General features: G+C 39.6%; 1 protein-coding gene across 7 annotated transcripts in view; it reads right to left on the reverse strand.

The window, feature by feature from the left end:
* Positions 1–597: 597 nt before the first annotated feature.
* The window catches only part of LOC119858098, a 38,208-nt gene continuing 25,766 nt past the window's right edge, over positions 598–13,039 (reverse strand). For 6 of the 7 annotated variants that reach the window (XM_038408046.2, XM_043516605.1, XM_043516604.1 and 3 more), the window contains 4 exons: positions 9,188–9,298; positions 4,312–4,418; positions 2,844–2,934; positions 598–2,103 (listed from right to left, as the gene is read on the reverse strand). In XM_038408046.2, coding sequence (XP_038263974.1) covers positions 1,987–2,103; positions 2,844–2,934; positions 4,312–4,418; positions 9,188–9,298 — 426 coding nt within the window. In that variant the 3' untranslated portion in view covers positions 598–1,986. Of the gene's footprint in view, positions 2,104–2,124; positions 2,273–2,843; positions 2,935–4,311; positions 4,419–9,187; positions 9,299–13,039 lie in introns of those variants that run through there. The other variant, XM_038408049.2, reaches the window with a different exon arrangement.

The following is a 13,039-nucleotide window of genomic DNA, read 5'->3' on the forward strand; positions in this document are numbered from 1 at the left end:
AATTTTTACCCAACAGCAACTTAAAAACCAAAGCATTTGGGGAGTCAAAGAGAAGAAGGAAGGAAGGAAGGAAGGGAGAGTGGTGAAACCTGGCACCCCTTACATAGTTACTACCAAAACAAATTGCAAAATTACAAACCAGCCCAGTCACATGGAGAAACTAAGAAGTAGCGAAAACTGAGAAGTGACTGATCCTTGATGTAACTCTGAAATATGAGCAAAATACCAATGTGTGGAATTATTTTCTGCTTATAAGGCAGTATTTGTTATTAAAGTAGCCTTCTATGACCGAGTCATACCATTTTTTTCCTCAATAGGAGCTCTAATTGTAAGTTTGAAATTCAGTCATAAACTTCTGTCATACCTTTCTGAGCTAATTATTATGGTTGCAGAGCTTGTTTCCTCATTCTGAAATGCATATTAAATTTCCTTTCTTGTTTCGTGACCCCCTCATTCATTTTCAGATCACAGCCTTATACTGCAGCCATCTTGCACGTGGCTTAGCCTCATGGGGAATCGCTTCCTAGTTGATCAATACAGGCAGGAACACAATATTGAGGAGCTCAATTATTCTAGATAAAGAAAATAAATAGAAACTTTTTAACCATAAGTTTCCATCTTTATTCATTTTATAATTTATGAAAAATGCAACCACCAGAGTCTCTAGGTACAGGCTCAACGTAAGTCACGTTACAACCCCCCCCAAAAACAAAATGAAGTGAGTAAAGTCTGACTTCTGGCCTCAAAAATAAAGCTCTACCCACATAATAAAGATCCAAGTATTTGGTGTGCTATTAAGGCCCCAATTAGCCGTTACATCTTTTTGCCTCCATATATATTTTTACAACATTTTACAGGTATATTTTGCTGCATATTAGAAAAATAAAAAAAGTGTAGCCAGTATAATGTTTTGCTACTTGAACAGGCCATAACTTGTATAGAAAACTTTTAGACATACAGTAACATAGCTTCCAATTGGTACTGCACTTAGTCAAAAATTCCTCCAGTTAAATACAAAACATATTGATTGTCAGTGATGTCCAAGGCTGAAAAACTTTTCAACAAACTGAAAGTTTTATACAGTTGGAACAAAAAATATAAATATAAGCTTGGTGTGTGTGTTTTCTCTTTGGGAGAGTTTGGGGACGGTTCTGTTATTGTGTATTGCCAATGTTTTACATAAAGATTATGCTAGGCCATAACTCTTGCTCAGAATATTTAATTTCTTAACCCCTTACAATCCTCATTAAAATTAAGGAAGTGAAGCAGATTTTCATTCTTCTATATTTAGACCAATATTTCTGAAGGATTCTTATTTATCCCCAAGTATCTTACATCAACAGTCAACTGGGGAAACACTGACTAGAAGGAGATCACCACTGTCACAATGCTACTCTAAATTGGGACAATAGTCCTTTCTACACCAATACCTATAGGTTCTGTAGCTACTGTGCAGACTTTAAAAAAAATCAGGAATTCCATAGGCAGAATATTAATAGCAGTACTGTAAGTTTGTCAGTACTAAAAACCCAACATAATATATTAAAGCTTTTAATAAAGCCTTGTTAAATATATGAATACCATTCACATTTAATAGTGGGTCACTATTTTTCTGTTAATATATATACTTTTAAAACTTTGGGAGGTTCACAGCCATTAATAGAGCACAAGATGGACTCTTCTGGTGTTAGTGGACTGCCATTCTTTCAAAACACTTCCATGCAGAATGAAGCTACAGAGATACCTAGTGGCTAAAATTTTTTGTACAATTATGACACACTGAGAACTTTAATGCAAGAAATCTGACATCTAAAAATATGTTCTCAAAAGCCCCTGTTTCATTGTGAGAATATGTATAATTTCTAAAATAAATAGTAAAATTTTTCACGATTTATTCTGGAAATAGGACTGTGGGATTAAGCCCTTTCACACAACTCCCTCTGAAGTCAATCATTTTATACTGTTATCAGTAAATCAGTCTGTATGCTAGAGAATCTTGTACAAATGAATTTGTTCAAGTGCTTCTCTATCAATATCCTTTTCCATGTATACATCATAGTCCAACTTCATCTCTTCTACCCACTGGCTGAGCAGTATATCCGTCTGAAACAATTAAAAACAGATACATAAATTAACACAGTTTTGAGCAACCAACTCAACTTATGTTCCAGGGATGGCAGACATCAGTGAAAAGAGGAGAGAAAGACAGTTTAGCCATTACAGCTTATTCACCATTGGTAAGTTAAACTTATTTCTGGAAGCATCATTCTACCTAAATAGGAAAGAGTAAGGATAATTTCTGAAAAAGTAACTCATTCATATTATCCGTTTACTCAAGTTTGGGTCTGACTGCGGAAAACATACTGAGTTTTTAATTGGAACGGGAGTCTCTTTGGATTAACATCTGCTGATTAATTATACACATGATTTTATGTTTCCACCCATATTCCCAGTAATATATTGATGAAAGCATGTTATACAACTCAAAACAGACATAGTATAGGCTTGAATAATAGTATAATACTTTGAGATCCTCAAAATTAAGGGCTGGTATGAATTAAGCATCACAACAGCCCTATGGGGTAGATAAATAGTATCCCAATTTTACAGCTGGGGAACTAAGACACAGAGAGATTGAAATAACTTTTCCAAAGTCATGCAAATTGTTGGCAAAGCTGGGAATAGATTCCAGGGTCCTGATTCCCAGTTCTCTGCTCTAAGCATTTGATACTATGCAGCCTGAATAGTAACTATTAGACTGCATATTGACTCACTTTATAACACCTTCATAAAGAGCAAGATAAAATTTGTCAGCTAAAACTATTTGAAAAAGAACCACGAACCTGTAGGTTTGAGATAGATTCTTCAAGGCTTGGGACGGTCACTAATAATGACCCTTTTTTCCTCATATTATGACTCATAAATTCCCAGGCTCTGAAACACATTTTAAATTCCAAATGTAGTATTTAAAGATCAAAAGATTGCCAGTTTTTAGAGAAAGAAACACATTCAATATAAAATGAATTTAACACTGATAATTTAGTGACCAGAAAGATTGATTTTAAAGATTTACCATTTGTGCTTTAATATAGTCACTGTTCATATCTTACTGTACGTCTCTGTGTGTCGACCAGCCACTAACACCAATGGGAGCTACTCATGCAGATCGGAGGGATTACATGGCTATGGAGTTTTATTTTTGAAATATGTTGTCTCTTTTCCGTTTTAAAATTAGGTTTAGTTGGTGCTCAAAAAAAGGGAAGATGAATAGTTCTGTCAGTGGCCTGTGGTGAGGGCAGAGATTATGTAATGTTCCTAACTTAACTCTTCTAACATACCTTACCCATGACATTCAACACTCTTGCTGTTCCAATCTGGAGCCTGAGAGGCTGCCAGTTATGTCCAAGTCTGTTGTTTTTTTGTGATACTCAACAAAATATCCACTCTAAACTAGGATGAAACGCCAGACAGCTTAATTTGTGACCTAAATCAGAATTTGAACTCTGGTCTTTAGAGGAGAGAGGTTAGTCCTCTCTCAGTTTTTTATTCACTGTAGCCACAAGCCTCTTCATAGCACTATGCTGCAGTTGTGACAAAATACTCTGAGGTAAATTAACATAATCACAGTATTCTAGATATATCCTCCAGCATTACTTTTTCCTGATTTTACAAGTCAGATAATTTCACAGAGCACAGCAATATCGACTAAGAAGAATATAGTTTCCATCACTCTGCAAACCTCATTCTTCCTTAGGCTTGTTGTGCAACATTAAGCCAATAATCTTTAATGCTTAAGAAGGCAGGTAAAGGCATAATTGTGTCTCAACAAACACAGGTGTAATCTTAACCATGTCTTAGCCCTTTATAGCTTGCCCTTGAGGACTTCATGTTTGAAATATCACTAGTAACTGTAATTTGCAGTGTGAATACGTATTTATAGCCCTTTTGTAATCCATAGGTTTGATGAAGGACCCTCTTGTTATTTTGTTACAGATGTTGTTAAAGCAATTCAAGACCATTTAATTATTTCCTGTAAAGACAATACCCTATTTTAACAGATTAGTGCAAATGTTCCGAGAAATATTTTGCTGGAACTAAGAGAAAAAGCTTCTAGTAGATTCAAAACTAAAGATTGCCCTTAAGTTTTAGCTGCTAAATCTGACTAAATCAAGTACAGGCATTTTAAAATACATTTTTCTAATACAAATTATGTGTGTGACTTCAAAAAGCACAATATAAAGGATTTTTTATAACTTGCAAGGTTAAATCCACTGGCAGAGAAACTGATTACTTGTTTGGACACATACTTACCTGGCCTGTTCCAGTCTGTCAAGAAAATATTCAAAGACATTATTCATTACAACAACATCAGCATTTTGAAGGAGTGAAGCCTGAGTACAGATGTCTGAATGAAGCACCTGAAGGAGAAATAATTGTACATATTAAAAGTTAACTTAGAAGAAGATACACAGCTTTCTAATAGACATGGTCTGTCCATAGATCACATTATCTGTTACCAATGCCTTCTACAGATCATAAAAAGGTATACAATTCATATTAAGTAATATAGAAATGAACTCACTAGTGTGAGTGTTAAAGACGCCAGTTTTAGTTCCTCAGTAATTACAGTACTTAATTCATTATGTATATTAAATATAAATGTTACATCTACTTGTACTTTTGATCTTGATCACTGAATGCCACAATAGAAGATTTAGGAAATTACTATTATATTTTAGTTACCTGTGCTTTATCATGAATGTTTATTAATTTCAGTAAAGGATTTAATCCGGCTAAAACTTTTTATGAAGCTATTAAAATGCATTTTAAGGACTGAGCTGGTTGGTTACCAATTAGGGCTCAGACTGGCCATGAAGACCCAAGTTTAGTTACTGTATTCTCCTTCCACATGCTGGGAGTAATGGAGATGCGATGTGCTCAGCCCTCAGAGGGAGAACTGCAGAGACAGAGTGCCTCATATCATTAAACAGGTACTTCTCCAGTCTGTACAGGAGCTCTTCTTGAACGTCAGCATCCTGTCCAGTCTTCCTCAGCCAAAACAATGGTAGCAGAAAATGGAGTTGTGGGGCAGCTGCTGCTAACGTAGGGGGAATTTGGAGGCTCATCAAAACTCTAACAGGAAGTTGGAGGACTTTTCTCCTAATCCAGAGAAATAAATCTTAAATCTCTGACTGAAAAAGAAGCAGTACTATCTCTTTTGGGATTTTGTCAATCCATGTGGTACTTGTGCACCAAGATTTGATTTGAAGTGAGCCTACCAATTCAAAATCAACCTAGTGAATTTATCTAACTTCTGGTACCAGCTAAACTGATACTTGCTTATTCAATCTGAAGTTGAATTCTGGATCACTGTCATCATGAAAGTGCTACTTATAGAAGTGACATTATCATGGTGGACAAACACGATGATGCAGGGGCACTGGTCAGCTTTTACAGTCAGTATTAATGACAGGTTTCAGAGTAGCAGCCGTGTTAGTCTATATTCGCAAAAAGAAAAGGAGTACTTGTGGCACCTTAGAGACTAACAAATTTATTAGAGCATAAGCTTTCGTGAGCTACAGCTCACTTCATCGGATGCATCCGATGAAGTGAGCTGTAGCTCACGAAAGCTTATGCTCTAATAAATTTGTTAGTCTCTAAGGTGCCACAAGTACTCCTAGTCAGTATTAAGGGACTGATAATGCAGAAAAAAAACAAACAAACAGTTACTAGCCTTTCCATAACTGTTGTTCTTCAAGATGCCTTGCTCATGTCCATTCCACGTTAGGTATGCACAAGCTGCATGCACCATTGCTGGAGATTCCCCCTCATTGGTATCCATCGGACCAGCTCTAGCGCTCTTTGATGCTGTGCACTTATGCACCGACATAAGGGGCATCACCATCCCTGCATCCTCTCAGTTCTTTCTGGGCTGCTAATTCTGATAGAGGGGCAGGAGGGTGAATCATGGAATGGACATAAACAGCACATCTTGAAGAACAATAATGGAAAGGTTAGTAACCGTTTTTTCTTCGAGTGCTTGCTCATGTCACGTCCATTCCACATTAGGAGACTCACAAGTAGTACCCAAGGAGGTGGGCTCAGAATTCATGGACATGCAGCTAACACTAATAAATTAAATTTGAAGAGAAAAAACACCTTGCCAGAGGCGACATTTCATCAACTGTCACAAGCTGGAAGGCAGGAACTGACAGAGTGTGGTGCCAGAGGTGCCCCTTATACCGGTGCATAAGCGCGTGGCACCAGAGGGCGCTAGAGCCAGCTCAATGGATAACACTGAGGGGAAAAATCTCTGGCAGCAGTGCGGCGTGCACACACCTAACATGGAATGGACATGAGCAAGCACTTGAAGAATGGCTAGGCTGGGTACCTAATGTAATTGAGAGTAAATTAGTTATTGTGGTGGGATAATACCACACACTAATCTAGCAGGTTGGATATCCCACATTTTGTTAATCTCTGCTAGTGTTCAGGTAATTAACACAAGGCTCAAGTAATTTGGGGAGGGGTGTCTTCTCATAGGAAAACCAAGTATTTGTGTAGAGGAGAAAACACTTTTGCCACTATTTTCTTGTCTAGGAAACCATAACTTCTTATTCACTCTCTGAATTGCTTAAATGCCTGCTGGTGCTGGGAGGGAAAGTGATCTGTCTCTCCCCTACTGACTGGGGTAACCTGCAGTTCAAATGGTCCTTCCTGAAGGACAAAGCTTTAGTTTTATCAAAACTTATCCTCACAAAGGAAGTATCTGCACTTGGATCAATTAAGCAGATGTACACTATTCTGATCACTATAGGAAAGAGACACTCCCTATGCAAAGGAGCACTGTAGCAACTGAAGTGGGGAGAATGTATCATTCTGACTCATGCAGCAGTGCCCAGACACTAACAGAATATTTTGTAGTGATTCCATTATAGCCAAACATTTCAGTATTCACTTTAATGAAAACAAAACTCTAAGACTAGTTAAAAATGAAGAACTAGCAGCACTGGTGACTCATCCATTTAAGAGAATAGAGTCAAAGGGTTCACTAAGAGAGTTTATACTCATACTTCTTAGTGCACCTAGACTATAAATGGGATTAAGTTCACAGCTTCTTTGGTTAAGAAGATTATTTGGACATTATTCTCAGTACGTTCTTTAATCTGAATGACAATTTTATCAGGGTGCAGTACAATTCTTATTTCCTGGAATTGTTATATACTCTTTTCTAATTTGGTGATTGAAAGGCATTATGTCAATAGTCTCAAATCTGATCTATAATACCTTCTTTTACAATATCCTCTGAATTCCAAATCCTCCACAATGTTGCCAAGAAAAAAAAAAGTTTTTGTGCTATATACAAGTATTCGTCAACCAAAGGTGGGGACTGACTGCTAAATTGAAATGGAAAAAGAAAATCAGTACTGAAAGATTTGATTTTCACAGTACTAAGAGAAAACCAAACTACTTTATAAAAATAGTTAAGTGTATTAAAGTTAGATACATGTAAGGGTAATTTCCTGAATTTGCCCCAACTTCTGTTTTTTTAACCAACATCTAAGCATTCACACCAAACATGGCTTCTATGCACTTATATTTTAATTTATGAGCAGAACAGCACAGCACAAGACTCACTCATAAATTCACTATTAAATATAGAAACTGTTTTACCCTGATATCTCAGGTAGTAGAGGTTACAGTTGAAAGAGTGTATTGTCCTGGATTTTTATCAGAACATCCCAGATAACAGTGGCCATTATGAGGCTTTTTTCCTCCAAGATTTTTAACCTCTTTTTACCTACTTATTACTTAGCCAACTGGCTTCTGGTGTTTTTTCATGCTACTGTACATCTCCAAAAAGGATGCAATAAAAGAGAGGATTCATTTTGGGGGTGAAGCTGAAATCCAAGAATGCAATGTTTAAAGCAGCGTGTGATAATGTTCAAAACAATGTGTAATAACAGGAGTCACAGGACTAAATTAACATCAAGTGGGAGTTGAATGGCAAAGTCCCCAGGCACTGCTTTGAAAATGTATTCTCTTTTTTATCTTTACGCACTGAAAAGTGTAACACTTCAGCAGAAATACAAAGTGTGTAGAAAAACTAACATTTAAGGCATATATTTTCAAGATATAAAGCAACTCAGGAGCACGTATATACATCTACAGTCTCTAGTGAATTAACCTGATGGAGCATTCTGTTGTACAGTACAATCGCATTTCACCGATATATTTCAGACACATCAGAAGCCTTGTTTACACTGCAGCTAGGATCAAGCCTCACAGCCCAATAGATTCATCCCAGTGGGGCTTGAGCTAGTGCAAAAAAATACTAGTGTGAACACTGCAGCACCAGCGAAGGCCCAGGCTAGCCACCCAAGCTGGACCACCCCATTCCCTGGTTCTACCCAGTCTTGGGAGCTCACTCCCAGCTGCAGTATAGACATACCCTGGGAGTATTGCCACCCATTTCAATGGGGCCAGGATTTCACCTAATGTGTTCTATTCATTGCCTTTGGCCACAAGACCTTTTGCATGGATTCAGACAGTCCCAAAAAGGAACTGTTCTCATTATGAAAACAGCATCTCTGTTTATTAATGATTTGAGTTTGTTTGGAACATTTCTTGTTTTTCTGACATACATGCACTCTAATATGAACTGAAATTCTCAGTTCCAAAGAAACTAATAAAGAAATACAACACCCAAAGATGGCAGCCTGCAGACCTTAGCTTCTACTCAAATGCAAATCCTTGAAAGTATCTTTGCTATTCTTAACAAAATATGGAAACCCCAGATGCCTTTCATTATTCTTATCATTCTAGATATAAACATTTAATATACTGGCTTAAACCTGTTTCAACAAACAGTGAAACAGTGGTAGAACTTCTATTGATTTTAATGAGACCAGTATGTGTTTGCGGTCAGCTGACAGATTGAGCCATACTCAGATAAAAGGCTGAATGAATCAAAACTTACTATATTTTAAAACAGAATTTTTTTTAATCTCTTCTCAATTTTAATGGACATTAACGTTTTTTGTTTTGTTTAAAATCAAACCAACAAAGTACCGATTTATCTTCAGAACAACACTGATTTTACCAGCCTCTCTCATTGGAATAGAATTAACTAATCTATTATAGAGTTGGTTAAAAAATATACACACTGTAAAATGTATTTAGTCACCTTTACTCTGTCTGTAAACTGGTATTTTGTGATTATCATTTCTTGCAACTGGCAAAAGTCTGCATTCATTTCCACTCCATACAGCTGGGATGCTGAGCTGTAAAGATAGCCCTGAAATAAAGAGAGGAAATCTAATAATTGAGGTGCCTGTAAAATGACTTCTTCTAACCTAAAGTGGAAAAACTAAACATTATAAAGTGAAAAACAAAGGTTATGATTACAGACAGGTTTAAAAAAAAGTGTATGGAGGGGGTAAAAAATTTTCGATTAGTTTTAAAACATATTGGTAGGAAATGCACTAGAGTGAACTGCATATTTTTCCAGGGTTAAGACCCTCTTTTTGGCAGTTACAGTAAATGGTTTATGAATATTATCATGAAAAAAAGATGTGAGCTGATGGGTCAAGATAAGAAAGAAAAGCAAGCAACAATTCCACCTCCACTTCTACTGGTAGATACACAGAAATTGGCTTAAGGGAATGGGGAAAAAACCTAAAGTTAGCACAAACCAAATTAAAAAAATAAACTGAAGTGGGGGAGGGAGTGGAACACACATGTTGTGTTGGGATTCTTTTATTTATATATTTATCTTCTTTTTCTTTTGCAGGAAAACAGAATGCAACAGAAATATCCAACAACACCCGCCCCCCCCAAATTGTATGAATCTGGAGTCCAATTTGCACCTATAATGGGATGGAAGAACTCACAATAGGATTTCCTCTTAGCCCTGGTCTACACTACAGGGTTAGGTTGAATTTAGCCGCATTAGGTCAATTTTAAAATGAATGTGTCTACACAACCAACCCTATTCCATCAACCTAAAGGGCTCTTACAAATGACTTCTGTACTCCTCCCCGGTGAGGGGAGTAGCACTAAAATCCACCTTGCTGAGTCGAATTTGAGGTAGTGCAGACACAATTCAAGGATATTGGCCTCCGGGAGCTATCCCAGAGTGCTCCAATGTGACCGCTCTGGACAGCACTTTGAACTCCAATGTGCCAGGTACACAGGAAAAGCCCCAGGAAATTTTGAATTTCATTTTGTGTTTGGCCAGCGTGGCGAGCTCAGCAGCACAAGTGACCATGCAGTCCCCCCAGCGTCGCAAACGAGCTCCAGCATGGTTTGAAAGGGAGACACTGGAGCTGATTGCTGTATGGCGAGAAGCATCTGTGCAGGCCAAACTCCGATCAAAAAGCAGAAATGCTAATACGTATGCCAAAAATCACACAGGGCATGATGGAGAGAGGCTACAACAGGGACACACAGCAGTGCCGCGGGAAAGTTAAGGAACTCAGGCAAGCCTACCAAAGACAAAGGAGGCAAACGGGCGCTCCGGGTCAGAGCCCCATACATGCCGCTTCTATGATCAGCTGCATGGCATTCTAGGGGGGGACCCTACCATTACCCCACCACTGTCCATGGACACCTGCAAGGGGGAGTCTCACCCAACAGGGAGGAGGATTTTGTGGATGAGGAGGAGGAGGAGGAGGAGGAGAATGCACAGCAGGCAAGTGGTGAACCCATTCTCCCCAGCAGCCAGGACCTTTTCATCACGCTGGAGTCAATACCCTCCCAAGGTGGAATCCCTGACCCTGAAGCCACAGAAGGCAGCTCTGGTGAGTGCACATTTGTAACTACAGTACAGGGTTTAAAAGCAATAGTGTTTAATGTTTGAAATATAATAGAATAATGTTTGCCCTGAAGAATTGGGGTGCATCCACAGCCAGAACAGCTACTGGAAAAGTCTGTTAACGTGTCCGAGGATGGAGCGAGAATCCTTCAGGGACATCTCCATGAAGCTCTCCTGGAGATACTCTGAAAGCCTTTGCAGAAGGTTTCTGGGGAGGGCTGTCTTATTTAATCCTCCACGGTAGGACACTTTACCGCGCCAAGCCAGTAGCAAGTAGTCTGGAATCATTCTAACACAAAGCATGGCAGCGAATGGTCCTGGATTTTGGTCACATTCGAGCAACATTCGGTCTCTATCTTTCTGTGTTAGCCTCAGGAGAGTGATATCTTTCATGGTCACCTAGTTGAAATAGGGGAATTTTTGAAAGGGAACAGTAAAAGGACCCCGTTCATGCTGGGTTGTTTGTGCTTGGCTAAAAGGGATCATCCTGGAGAATAGCCACGTGGTGGGGTGGAGGGAGGTATGTGCTACACATCCACCCAAAAACCACAACCCCTCCTTTTAAATGTGAAACCCAAACGGCATTGCTTGCTATGGGAAAGGATGGCACTGCAGTTTGAAACCATTCCCACATTATGAAGGCATAAAAAGCCAACCCTGTGTACCAAAAGGCTTACCATGGCTGACTGGAAACCGAATTCTGTTGCCCAGCTGTTTGTGATGTGTCATCATACCAGCAGGTGCTCAATATACAAGGCAAAATGCAACCTTGTACCTAAAGCACATGTGCTGTGTGCTGTGAATTGCTTGATTCACTGTGAAAGAGTCTCCCTTTTGTTCTCAGAAATGTATCGTCTTAAATTTTACTCTCCCTTTTTATCTCCCCACAGGTGCAAATGTTTCTATGCTCCCACTATCATCTCTGTCCCTGAGGTTATCACAGATTAGAAGGGGAAAAAAAACGCACTCGCGATGACATGTTTTCTGAGCTCATGCAGTCCTCCCGCACTGATAGGGCACAGCTTAAGGCACGGAGTGGCAGAGGCCAGGAAAGCATTAAGTGAGCATGAAGAGCAGAGGCAGGAGGCAATGCTGAGGTTAATGGGGGAGCAAACTGACATGATGAAGGGTCTGTTGGAGCTGCAGGATAGCCAACAAGAGCACAGATCCTCGCTGCATCCATTGTAAAACCACCTGCCCTCTTCCCCAAGTTCCATATCCTCCTTATCCAGACGCCCAAGAATGGGGGAGGGCCCCCTCGGGGCACCCAGCCACTCCACTCCAGATGATGGCCCATGCAATAGAAGGCTGTCATTCAAACAGTTTTGATTTGTACTGTGGCTACAATAAGCAATGTGGCCTTGTCCTTTTATCCTCCCGCAACCCACCCCACCCAGGCTACCTTCTCAGATATCTCACTTTTTTTAAATTAATAAAGAAAGAATGCACGGTTTCAAAACAATAGTTACTTTATTTCCTTTGCCAGCTGTGATCGAAGGGAGGAGGGTGATCGGCTTACAGGGAATTAAAATCAACAAAGAGGGCCGGTTTGCAGCAAGGAAAAACACACACAACTGTCACACTGTAGCCTGGCCAGTCATGAAACTGGTTTTCAAAGCCTCTCTGATGTGCAGCGCACCTAGTTGTGCTCTTCTAATCGCCCTGGTGTCTGGCTGCTCAAAATCGGCCGCCAGGTGATTTGCCTCAACCTCCCACCCTGCCATAAATGTCTCCCCCTTACTCTCACAGATATTATGGAGCACACAGCAAGCAGCAATAACAATGGGAATGTTGGTTGCGCTGAGGTCTAACATAGTTAGCAAACAGCGCCAGTGAGCTTTTAAACATCCAAAGGCACATTCTACCACCATTCTGCACTTGCTCAACCTATATTTGAACTGCTCCTTACTACTGTCCAGGCTGTCTGCGTACAGTTTCATGAGCCATGGGAGCAAGGGGTAGGCTGGGTCCCCAAGGATAACTATTGGCATTTCAACATCCGCAATGATAATTTTCTGGTGTAGGAAGTAAGTCCCTTCTTGCAACGGCTCGAACATCCCTGAGTTCCTAAAGATGCGTACATCATGCACCTTTCCCAGCCATCCCACGTTGATGTCAGTGAAACGTCCCTTTTGATCCACCAGTTCTTGCAGCACCATTGAGAAGTACCCCTTGTGGTTTACGTACTGGTTGGCAAGGTGGTCCGGTGCCAAGATAGGAATA

Source organism: Dermochelys coriacea, chromosome 6 (assembly GCF_009764565.3).
Source record: "Dermochelys coriacea isolate rDerCor1 chromosome 6, rDerCor1.pri.v4, whole genome shotgun sequence".
NCBI classification, from domain to species: Eukaryota; Metazoa; Chordata; order Testudines; family Dermochelyidae; genus Dermochelys; species Dermochelys coriacea.